This window comes from Herpailurus yagouaroundi, unplaced genomic scaffold, assembly GCF_014898765.1.
Source record: "Herpailurus yagouaroundi ecotype Mexico unplaced genomic scaffold, PumYag 159, whole genome shotgun sequence".
In the NCBI taxonomy this organism is placed as follows: domain Eukaryota; kingdom Metazoa; phylum Chordata; class Mammalia; order Carnivora; family Felidae; genus Herpailurus; species Herpailurus yagouaroundi.
Window position 1 is genome coordinate 54,279,142 of NW_024412400.1, and position 12,386 is coordinate 54,291,527.

The 12,386-nt window shown below is 41.9% G+C and overlaps 1 protein-coding gene across 2 annotated transcripts in view; it reads left to right on the forward strand.

The window, feature by feature from the left end:
* The window catches only part of IL12A (interleukin 12A), a 34,897-nt gene that overhangs the window by 15,436 nt on the left and 7,075 nt on the right, over window positions 1-12,386 (forward strand). Inside the window, exons 4-8 of one of the 2 annotated variants that reach the window (XM_040480632.1) lie at window positions 2,313-2,426; window positions 2,762-2,803; window positions 2,879-2,920; window positions 3,024-3,167; window positions 4,919-5,643. In XM_040480632.1, the coding sequence (XP_040336566.1) occupies window positions 2,313-2,426; window positions 2,762-2,803; window positions 2,879-2,920; window positions 3,024-3,167; window positions 4,919-5,074 (498 nt within the window). In that variant the 3' untranslated portion in view covers window positions 5,075-5,643. Of the gene's footprint in view, window positions 1-2,312; window positions 2,427-2,761; window positions 2,804-2,878; window positions 2,921-3,023; window positions 3,168-4,918; window positions 5,644-12,386 lie in introns of those variants that run through there. The other variant, XM_040480633.1, reaches the window with a different exon arrangement.

The window sequence follows — 12,386 nt, forward strand, 5'->3', positions numbered from 1 at the left end:
TTCACAATGTGCTGCCAGTTGCTCCTCACAGTTCAGTCGATCTTAATTACAAAGGCAACTCGGCAGATGAAAACGGCAGAGAAAAGTGCTTTCATTCCTGAAGAAAGTTTCACTGTGGATAAAATTTAGAAGCTGCAATTTCAGTAGATGCTTTAGGTGAAAAAGCTAACTCTTCTACTCCCCAGGACAGCGCCAAAGGTCAAAAGATTGCAGAACTCAATCTGATATTTTTTAATATCATTCCTTTGTCCAGTTTGATAGAACACACGAGCTGGCTACCACAGAGGAAAGAGGTGGCAAGTGCATGCAATTCACAGCCCATGGATTTGTAGCGTTTGGCCTGTAGCTTTTGTATTCGGTTTTGATTTTGAGTTTGATGCCATTGAAAAAGTGGACCTTCCATATAAGACTCCAAATTTCCAGCTTCTCTTGAAAATCTCTGAAGAACTACAACACAGGGCCTGTATTTCCAAATCTAATGCTTTACAGCCTGCTCGGGAGAGTGGCTGCCCACGTCCGTGTGAATACCTCCAGGAACAGTGTATAGTCGCCTGTTGCTGCTATAACAGATTACCACAGACTAAGTGGTAACACACATTAATTATCTTATGGCTCTGGAGTTCAGAAATCTGAAATGGGCTAAAATCCAGGTGTGAGCAGAGCTGTGTGTGTCCATTTCTGGAGACTCCAGGAGAGAGTCCGTTCCATTCTCTTGCCTTTTCCACCTTCTAAAGGCAGCCCACATTCCTTGGTGTATGGCTTCCTTCCATCTTCAAAACCAGTAATGGCCAGTTGAGTTGTCCTCGTGCTCCATTACTCTGACGTTGACTCTCCTGCTTCCTTCCATTTATAACAACGCAGCAATTCCATTGGACTCACCCAGATAATCCAAGATAACCTCCCTATTTAAGGTCAGCTGATTAGCAACCTTCATTTCATCACCAACCTTAATTCCCCTTGACCGTGTAACATATTCTCAGGTTCCAGGGGTTGGGAAATGGATAGGGACCTGGGGGGATGGGGCAACATGTTCTGTATCTCAAGCCTTGATGATGGTTCATGCAGTTCCCTCTGCCTGAAATTCTCTCTCCTTTGCCTGTCAGTCTTCTAATCCACTTAATGCAGATGTCCCATCACTGGTGAAGCCTTCATACCCTTCTCAGCACTTGTCACCTGCTGACATGACTCCTAATCATTGGGCGCTTTGCTGTCTCTGCAGCTGAACTTGGGATCCTAAGGGGGCATAACATAACACAGTCCTCTTCTTTGTCATGCTCCTTAGTACAGTAAGTACCCCCTTATCCAAGGGGGATATGTTCCAAGACCCCCCAGTGGATGTCTGAAACTGCAGACCATACCGAACCCTATACTATGTTTTTTCCTCTACACACATAACTATGATAAGAGATTAACAATAATAGCTAATAATAAAATAGAACAATTACAATGTATTATAATAAGTTACGTGAATGTGGTCTCTAAATCTCTTACTGTACTGTACTCACCCTTCTTATGATGAGGTGAGATGATAAAATGCCCATGTGATGAGATGAAGCGAAGTGAATGACGGGCACTGTGACACAGTGTTAGGCTACTGTTAACCTTTTGACCGTGTATCAGAAGATCGTCTGCTTCCAGACCATGGTTGCTGGCAGGCAGGTAATGGAAACCAAGGAAGCAAAGGCACCGATAAGAGGGAGGACTCTACTTGCACATGTGAGGCTTGATGAATGGAAAAATGATGTCAATCTTCAACCAGATTTACTGACTTCTTAGATAAGTTTCATAGTTACATTCAACAGTGCTTTCCAACATGCTTGTAGGGTGACATCTGTGTGTACCGCAAATTAAATCTCCGCTTGTCTTTAGGGTTACATGTTCGTTATATCCCTCAAGTTGTGACCTCACCAGTTCCGCCTTTAGAAGTTATACTTGAAAACGATGTTCATAGAACACAGGTCCTTTGGCAAAAGGAAAAAAACAAAAACTGTTTTCACCAGAAGCAAGTGTCACAGCGTGGTGTGGATGCTGATTAGCACAGCCTGTTGAAATGATTTATAGTGTTTACATAATGGAAAAACACATCATCCAGAGAAACATGTCCTAAGCGAAGGGAGAGAGGAGGGAGGGAGGGAGAATGTAAATATCTGGTTTCCTTTTGTCTTAAGAAGATCCCAAATTTCCTGCAGGTCAAAGAGATAGATGGCAAGGACAGCCAGCTCTCACCTTGCTGGCACCGTGGGGTGCCAGCCTCATAGGAATCCAGGTGCCTTATTAATATTATCAACCGGGTTACTCTTTGTTTTTTACAGGCCAGACAAACTCTAGAATTTTACTCCTGCACTTCCGAAGAGATTGATCATGAAGATATCACAAAAGATAAAACCAGCACAGTGGAGGCCTGCTTACCACTGGAATTAACCATGGTATTGTTGATTTTCTTCTCAAAGTATGTAATACAGTGAAGAGCTGTGCATCAAACCTCATCTTCTTCTAAAAATGTGCATGTTTCAGGTCTCCATCATCGTGAGACTTTAACAGGTCTCACTTCAGAAGTTGGACTTGAAAAATGTATATATAAAACAAATACGTTTTCTACAACAATGTGAATAGATTTAACACTATTAAACTTTACACTTAAGAATAGTTAAGGTGGCAAATTTTATATGTTTTTTACCACAATAAAAAGATATGTTTCAGAAGAAAAGTAAGGAAAATGTATATTGAGAATTAATATCTTTGATATTTTTTTTTCCTCTAGAATGAGAGTTGCCTGGCTTCCAGAGAGATCTCTCTGATAACTGTAAGTCAGAAAATCAAAGGTTTTAGCTCATATGATGAATTCATATCACTGATGTCTCATTATCTTTTCTTCTAGAATGGGAGTTGCCTGGCCTCCAGAAAGACCTCTTTTATGACGGTAAGATACAAAACTCTTTCCTTCCTCAAATGCAATGGTGGCGGGGAGGGAGACACTTTTAGCTCATCTCAATGGTTCCTTCCCATTTTGTCATATCACTTAGACCCTGTGTCTTAGCAGTATCTATGAGGACTTAAAGATGTACCAGGTGGAGTTCAAGGCCATGAATGCAAAGCTGTTAATGGATCCTAAAAGGCAGATCTTTCTGGATCAAAACATGCTGACAGCTATTGATGAGCTGTTACAGGTAAGACCTTCATACTACCAGTAAGAGCACCTTCTTCATGCTGAGACAGCTAGTCACGGTCCCTGATGAAGTGTAAAATCTCCCCTTCTTGGATTGGGAGTGGCCTGAAATTGCCCTTCCATATACCATGCAGAGCCTCTTGACAAAGGCCAGTGGTGAGCAGGTCACCGTAAGAAAAGCAAACTCCCACTTGTTGATGACATGGTATATACCAGGCTCTTTGCAGATGTTTTCATATATTTTCTTATGTTGTCTCCACAACCACCACAGGGGGTATGTACAAAGGAGGAAACCAAAGCTTAGAGTTAGCCACTTGTCCACATGGCTTATAAGTGGCAGAGCCAGGATTTAAACCCCCATCAAAGGGATTCCACTACACTTATCCTGTCACTCAAAAGGCTCCATGATGAGGGCACCTGGGTGACTTAGTCAATTGAGCGTTCCAACTTCAGCTCAGGTCATGATCTCATGGTTCTTGGGTTTGAGCCCCATATTGGGCTCTGTGCTGACAGCTCAGAGCCTGGAGCCTGCTTTGAATTCTGTGTCTCCCTCTCTCTCTGCCCCTTTCCTGCTCACACTCTGTCTCTCCCTCTCTCTCAAAAAGTAAACATTAAAAAAAAAATTTTTTTAAAAAGCTCCATGATGTGCATTGAGAGGCCAACATGCATAACTGCATATAATTGTCAGAGAAAACAACTGAGGCTGATGCCTGGGTATGACCCATTTTGAACTAAAATGTGCATTAAATAAAAAGAATGACCTATCCCCTAATATCCACAATGTTACTCAGAGACAAGAGCTTGCTTTGTAATTTTCTGAATCATCATAGCATGTGATGCTAATACAAAATATAGAAATATTCACCTAAGCAAAAGCCGTGTGACTATCTTGGTGACCAGGGCATGGGATAAAAAGAAGTATGATGTCAGAAATCATTGTCTGAAAAAGAATTTATTCTCCTTTCTTTCCTTCTTTGTGCCAAATTACTGTTGGAAAGGCAGTGAACTTCATGCAGGTATCAAAGAACGTTACCATCTAGAGAGTTGTAGATGATATTTCATTTTCAGGTCTCGGAGTCAGGTGATTTGGGCACTGGAATCCGTTCTCCCGGGAATCAGCCAGCCATGCACAAACCATTCACAACTTGGGGGCTCAGTATTTTTCCTTGTAAAATGGGATGACTTTACCCACCCCGCCTTTCTCTTAGGCTTTTTGCAGGGAATAAGTGAAAGCATTGATCATTGTGCCAGTATAAGATCTTGCATTGTGTTAGCAAATTAACAGGCTAAAACTGAGAGATCCATTGCCAGGTTTATTTATCTGTCACAAATGAGTGCACCAAACAAGTCTGTTACTCATGGAGTTCCGATCAATAGCAATCCGTCACCTCTCTGTTCTAAAAAGGACTTAGCTTCTTAGTAGAACATATAAAAATTAATTAGATATTGCAGCAGATGTCATCTTAACAGAATTGTTCCCTTCTAAAATGCAACTCCCACTGATGATTTTCTAAATAGCTTTAAGGGTCTTTTCAGAGCACACTGAAGATCCATGTGCTTGGATAATGAGTATTTCTTCTCTCAGGTTCTGCCTGGCCATCTGGATGGGAGTAGATTTGGGTCGGGTTTAGGAGATGTAATGAGTGAGTGGGTTGCAGGCTCTGAGACATGTATTGGCTTCACCCATTTTTACGGATGAACGTTTTAATTTTGGGATACCATATATGTCATCCTTAATATTTATTCTCCTAGGCCCTGAATGTCAACAGTGTGACTGTGCCACAGAACTCCTCCCTGGAAGAACCGGATTTTTATAAAACTAAAATCAAGCTCTGCATACTTCTTCATGCTTTCAGAATTCGTGCAGTGACCATCAATAGAATGATGAGCTATCTGAATTCTTCCTAAAAAGCTGAAGTTTCTCCCAACCTTAAAGCCACTTTTACAGAAATGTGAACCAAAAAAAACCCCAAAAAACATATATATATATATATATATGTGTGTGTGTATGTATATATATACACATACATATATATATATATATATTTCACAGGATATGGGTTAAGAACCAGGGAGTGGGTGGCTTGACCTGGTCCTCCTTAAGCTAGTACAATAATTCTCATGCTTGTTTACATTAGTTGCCACCCAAAATTTGAAAGATATGACTGTTATGTCCACATGATGCCTTTGACCAAGTCTATTTCACATTTACTAGGGAGGGCTAAGTTGTTTTTAAGTTTTCATGAGCAAATTGCTAAAGAGGGAAAATGTCCTTCCTTGAACATGTTTTTCTTTTCCCTTTAATAGAAAAGCAAGAATTTATAAGCTATTTCTGTACCTAAGTGTTTGTAGACACAAACACCCAAGCATAATTTATTTTAAAATACTTATTTATATAATTTTGTGTTCATGAAAGCATGTGAGCTAACTTATATTTATTTATGTTATATTTATTAAAATATTTATTATCCAATGGATTTGAGAAATACCTTATTTTCTAAAAATAAAATGATTGAATAAAGTAATTCTCATATTTTTCTAATGTAATTGGAATATTTTAAGTGTTAAAATACATGTTGTGGGAAAACTGAAAACTCCAATGAAATGTGAACAAAATTCCCTTAGAAAGAATGCCACAATATTCTTACCCATGTCCTAGTTTCTCTAATCTCTTATTTTATTTTATTTTTCCTAAGTTTATTTATTTATTTCGAGAGAGAGAGAGGGACAGAGAATCCCAAGCAGGCTCTGCACAAACAGCGGGTCTCGATCCCATGAACTGTGAGATCATGACCTGAGCCAAAACCAAGAGTCAGCCACTTAACTGACTAAGCCACCCAGGCACCTCTTCCCCCAATTTCTTAAAGGGAGACTCATTAGACTAGATATGCTCTAATACTAAGGCCATCGAATGAGTTATGGTTTTTAAGAGTATATTTTGTTCAGCATCTACATCTGAAAGTAAAATACATAAAAATGTTTTTTCCCTGTTAACCATAACATGCTGTGCATTAGACAAATACATAATAATATCCTCCAACTGGGAAAAACATCATTAAGAGTCCTTCTAGTTAAATTATTCTAATTTTTGTGACACTTTGGGCCCTCAGGGGAAGCTGTTTCTAAATTACAATGAGAAAAACTCTCCATTTGCTTTAAATTATATAGAACTTCTGCCTGAACCACATGGATAATTGCCTCTCTTTGGCTTAAGAGATGTGCTCTTAATGATCCAAATATTAAATTCCATCTTTTTAATTCTCTAAACCATGTGAATTTTAAAAGATTCACCTGGCAGAATACCATGTAATTTTAGTACTCCGATAATCGTCTTCCTCCTTAATATAAAAAGGCCATAGGAAAGGAAAGATTTGGTGTGCCCCGCCCCCTTCGTCACGTGACTCCTGTTCACCACATCCTAGCTGGTATCCCTGTGGACCAAGAGGGGATGTGTATTGGCCACCCCAGGTCCTCATTTGTGTGGCAAACACTCATTTGTTCAGACTCACCCCCCTTGATACACAATTAAATAGAAACCATCAGAAACTAGATCCCGATACATCTCCTCTTTTCTTTAGGGATTCCTCCACAAATTTGAATGACCTTCAAGGGATTCACAAACAGGAATTTCTTGCCTTTAAGTGTTGGGTTTGGGGTTTCAGCAGCTTTGATTACGGTTAGAAGAGCTCGAGGGCTTGATGCGGCTGGAGCCATAGACTTGCTGCCATCCCTCACTTGGAATGGCGACTTGTCTGTTGTCTGGCCGGTTGTCTGTGCCCAGAAACAAGGAGAGGCAAGCAGATCGTCCATCTGTGGACAGGATGAGTACAGAGGAATACAGGTGTTACTTTGGTTCTTTTTTAAAATTTTATTTATTTTTTAGAGAGAGTGTGAATGGAGGAGAGGGGCAGAGGGAGAGGGGAAGAAAGAAAAAAAAAATCTTAAGCCATCTCCTAATGGAGCCCAACTCAGGGCTGTATCCCACGACTGTGGGATCATGACCTGAGCTGAAATCAAAAGTCAGGGGGCGCCTGGGTGGCGCAGTCGGTTAAGCGTCCGACTTCAGCCAGGTCACGATCTCGCGGTCTGTGAGTTCGAGCCCCGCGTCAGGCTCTGGGCTGATGGCTCAGAGCCTGGAGCCTGTTTCCGATTCTGTGTCTCCCTCTCTCTCTCTGCCCCTCCCCCGTTCATGCTCTGTCTCTCTCTGTCCCAAAAATAAATAAACGTTGAAAAAAAAAAAAAAAAAGTCAGACGCTCAACCAACTGAGCCCTACTTTGGTTCTAGAAATTACCATGACATATGCTTCAAAAACATGACTGGCCCTTGGGGCACCTGGGTAGCTCGGTCAGTTGAGCATCTGACTTCGGCTCAGGTCATGATCTCACATTTTGTGATTCGAGCCCCGTGTTGGGCTCTGTGCTGACAGCTTGTAGCCTGGAGCCTGCTTCGAACTCTGTGTCTCCCTCCTTCTCTCTGTTCCTCCCCCACTTGTGCTCTCTCTCAAAAATAAATAAACAAACATTAAAAAAAACAAAACAAAACAAGACTGACCCAAGAAACCCCTTCACAACTAATTCCTTTCTTTATTACATGGTTAGTTTTCCTCTTTTCTTTTAAGCCTGGGCCTACAATTCACAAGTTGTATAACATGACCAAGTTGTTTTAACCTCTCCTGTTTCCTCTTCTATGAAGTGAAGGTGATGGTAGGACCTACCTCAGAGGATCAAAGTGAGGGTTAAATGGAACAGCTCATGCAAAGCACTGGCACTGCACCTGACCATAAATATGAGCCATTTTTGAAAATTATTAGTCTTTGGGCTTGGTGACGGGGCCAAATCGGTTAAACTCTCTTTTGCTACTATTTTCTTATCTGTGAAAGTCAGAAAACTGTAGCCCCTATTTTAGTGCTGTTGTGAGGATTAAATGGCACAGGACAGTGCTGGCATCTAGTCAATGCTCACTGTCAATTTTTTCAAAGTGTGAAGGTTGTTTAAAGATTTCAGCGATGCCCTGTCCCCGTGCAGCATTATCATAGGCATGTGCCAGGTGTCTGGGACAAGTCCCTGCCTTCACACAACAAAGGATGGGGAGCAAATGAACTTAATAAGACCAAGGTTCCTCTCTCAAAAATAAACATTAAAAAATTTTTTTAAAAGGGGCGACTGGGTGGCTCAGTCGGTTAAGCATCCAACTTCAGCTCAGGTCATGATCTCACAGTTCATGGGTTCGAGCCCCATGTCGGGCTCTATGCTGACAGCTCAGAGCCTGGAGCCTGCTTCGGATTCTGTGTCTCCATCTCTCTGTGCCCCTCCCTCCCCTCAAAAATAAACATTAAAAAAAAAAGAAAAAAAGAAGAAGACCGAGGTTCCCCCACTAAAAATATTTCCCAGTCCTAGTCTGTTAGAGATTCATTTGATTAACAAATTATTTTTAAAAGAAAATAAACAGTGAAAGTGTTTCTCACACCTGAGAATGACTTAATCAGAGAATGAACACGAAAAACAGCTGACAGCTGTCCCACTGAGGGCCCAGAGCTTTAGGAAAAGGGAACAGTTCTGGGGAGCAGTCTGGCCAGACGTCCAAGGGTTGTCTTGGACAGCTCAAGTCATGCAAAAGGACCTTAGATACCCTAATGAGGAAAGAAAACATAGGGACGGGAAGAAAGGGAAGAAAGAACAGCTTTGTCTGGGGCCCAGCACTGACAGAAACGGTGAGTCCTCTGCCATAACACCCTGAACAAACCATTCAGGTGCTGTCCTTGTTTGAAGACTAAACATACGGTTCTAGCTGCCATAATGTGGCTTCCTAGTTTAAGACAAAATACGTTACAATATCGCCACAGACTGAATGTTTGTGTCCCCTTAAAAATCCTATGTTGAAGCCCTGCTCCCCAATGCAATGATATTTAGAGATGAGGCATTAGGAGGTGAATTAGGTCAGAAGCATGGAGCCCTGATGATGGGATTGGTGCCTTTGTAAGAAGAGACTGGAAGAGGAGCGCCTGGGTGGCTCAGTTGGTTAAGCATCTGACTCTTGCTTTTGGCAGAGGTAATGGTCTCGTAGTTAGTGGGATCAAGCCTCGTGTGAGGCTCTGTGCTGATAGCAGGGAGCTTTCTTGGGAGCCTCTCCCTCTCCCCGCCCCTTCCCCCACTTGCATGCACATGTGCTCTCTCTCTCTCTCAAAATCAATCAATAAAAAAATTAATAATAAAAAATTTTAATTAAAGAAAAAAGAGACTGGGAGAGACCCTCTGACCCCCACATGAGGACACAGTGATGGGTGGCTGTGTACAAAGCAGGGTGAGAGCCCTCACCAGATACCAAATCTGCCGGCATCCTGATCGCAAACTTCCCAGCCTCCAGAACTGTGAGAAATGAATGTCTGCCGTTGAAGCCACCCAGTCTGTGGTATTTCGGTGTAACAGTCTGAGCTGACCGAGAAATCTATTTTAAATAAAAAAAAAAACCAACCACATTTTCAAAAATTGATTTGTATCCATTTTTTTGGTTGAAATGTATTTGGTGAGAACAAGTCAAAAACTCTAGTTGTATTTATGTTATCTTTCAATATGGTATTAAAAATACAAATGTGGAGAAGCATATGGTTGGTTCAGTCAGAAGAGCATGCAACTCTTGATCTCAGGGTCATAAGTTCAAGCCCCATTTTGGGCACAGAGCTTACTTAAATATATGAATGTGAATTAGGACATCAGTATAACATCAGAGCCAATATATTCATGTAACCTTTTTAAGAAGCAATATTAATGCTTTCTAGGTGCTAACTAAATGCCAAGTGTGTTTCTAAGTGTTTACCACAAAATGTATAAAATTCCCCCAATAATCCTACAAGGAGAAACTACTATCTGCCCCCCAACCCTTTTTTTTTAAAGTTTATTTATTTATTTTGAGAGAGGGAGTACAAGCGGGGAAGGGGCAGAGAGAGAGAGAGAGAGAGAGGAAAAGAGAATCCCTAGCAGGCTTCGTGTTGCCTGCACAGACCCCAACTCAAGGCTCGAACTCACAAACCAAGAGATCATGACCCAAGCTGAAGTCAGACACTTAACTGACTGAGACACCCAGGCATCCCTACCTTCCCCTTTTTATCTTTATTTTTATTTTTAAAAATTTTTTAACGTTTATTTATTTTTGAGACAGAGAGAGACAGAGCATGAACGGGGGAGGGTCAGAGAGAGAGAGGGAGACACAGAATCTGAAACAGGCTCCAGGCTGTGAGCTGTCAGCACAGAGCCCGACGCGGGGCTCGAACTCACAGAGATATCATGACCTGAGCCGAAGTCGGACACGTAACCGACTGGGCCATCCAGGCGCCCCCTACCTTCTCCTTTTTATAGACGAGGAAACTAAGGTAAGAAACCATATAATCCCACATGATGAGTAAGTGGCAGGCATTGTGATTTAACTCCAGGAGGCCTGGTTCCAGCCTGTGCAACTGTTGTACCCTTTGCCTTTGGTTATATTAAGGGCCCAGTGAGTCAAGGGACATCGTTGTCATAACCATACAAACATCACCAGGGTTATTTATATATCTTTGCTTCCCCTCACTATACCATGCAAACCTCAAGTATGGAAAATGTCATGTTACTCATGTCTATGTGTTCTCAGGCCCAGGCACTTAAAAGTGGGAGAAAGCGAGAGAATGGCCAATCTTCATGGGTTCCCATATGTTTCTCATTTCTTTTGCTAATCTAGGAATAAAGAGAAAGTCTTCTGTCTTTAAAAATCATAGCATTTCCAATTACCAAAAATTTTTTTTTCTCTTTTAATTATAAAATGCATATGTTTGCTTGGTTCAAAACAATCATACATGCTTAGACTGGGGAAAAATCCAAAATTCATAAGCCTGTTGATTTATGCAATTCACGTATCTATGGTTTGGCATGATGTGGTCACTATCCATTAGGAGCCATATACCAACACTTCACACTGGTGAACCAAAGAGTGGTCTACTTCCCCTTGCACGTGACTTCCACACAAACCCCTCAATGGTAGTTCCAAGAGGCCCAGGCAATCATCTTATCGGCTGGTTCTCACACTGCCCCTGACAGGAGTGGGCCACAGGTCCAGCCAGGCTCCTCAACACCCCTTCCAAATCCCTTGGTAAACCCCTCCTGGAGAAACTCCACTTCTGAATGCTTTATCGATGCAGGTTACAGATAAGATCTCACAAATGACCTCTATAGATCAGGGAAAGTTAAAAACTCACCAAACTAGTCCAAGTCCTGCCTGCAGTGAAGTTTTTATTAAGTAACAAAACCATCTCTTAGACTTCCCAACTTGCTTGAACATAAAACGGTCCTATAAATGCACAGAGCATACCCTAATCTAAAAATGAACGCAAGCTAGAGGTTCCAGCAGACAGCAGGAATGGACGGCCACAGGATAAAGATGTCTGACTAACTCCAGGCTGTCTTGTCTAACCAGGAATCTACATCACGACTGGAACAGACTGGATCTAAATCCTCCAGCAGGCTTCAGGGCAGAGCTGGAGGTCCCCAGGACCTGAGGAAAAACCTCAGAACCCCATGCTCAGAAATAAACCCCAGGGCCTCTGTGTTAATATCAGCAGCTTACAGAGCCCTTATCGTAAACACTCAAACCTCGGGATGTGGGCTGGAAAAGACACAATCCCGGCAGTAAATCCCTGGTCACCCAGTTGGGATCACACCCTCCAGCAAGCAGTACACTGCTTTACCCCAAGAAGGACTTCCAGTAACAGGCAAAGGGCTGGGCCAACGGCCTCACTGAGGACACCTTATCAGCAAATACGATGTCCTCTTCAGGAAATGGAGTGAAAATGTGTTTCCACATGACAATGCAGGGGAGGAAAATTTGCCCCTAAAGCAATTCAATAACATTAAAAAATGAGCCTCAAATGTGCAGGAAAACCCCTTTAGAGAGATGCACATGTGAAGAACCAAGAGGAACCCACCTAGTTTTAAATAAAAATGCACCTTCCAATAACAAGATACGGAGGGATGTAGTCATACACTCAGTCATTCCTGGAGTGAGGACAGTTAAGGGAACAAGGGGATGGGCAGGTTCTTCCAAATTTCCGCCAACTCCTGGGTGAACCAGCCTGCCCTGCTTTACACTCAGCCCCCATCCATGATGTGGAGAGCTGGGAACAAAACCAACTAATGCCCAAATGGCCAAGGTAACAGAAATCAAGAAATAAGATGCTTTAAAAAATAATTGATA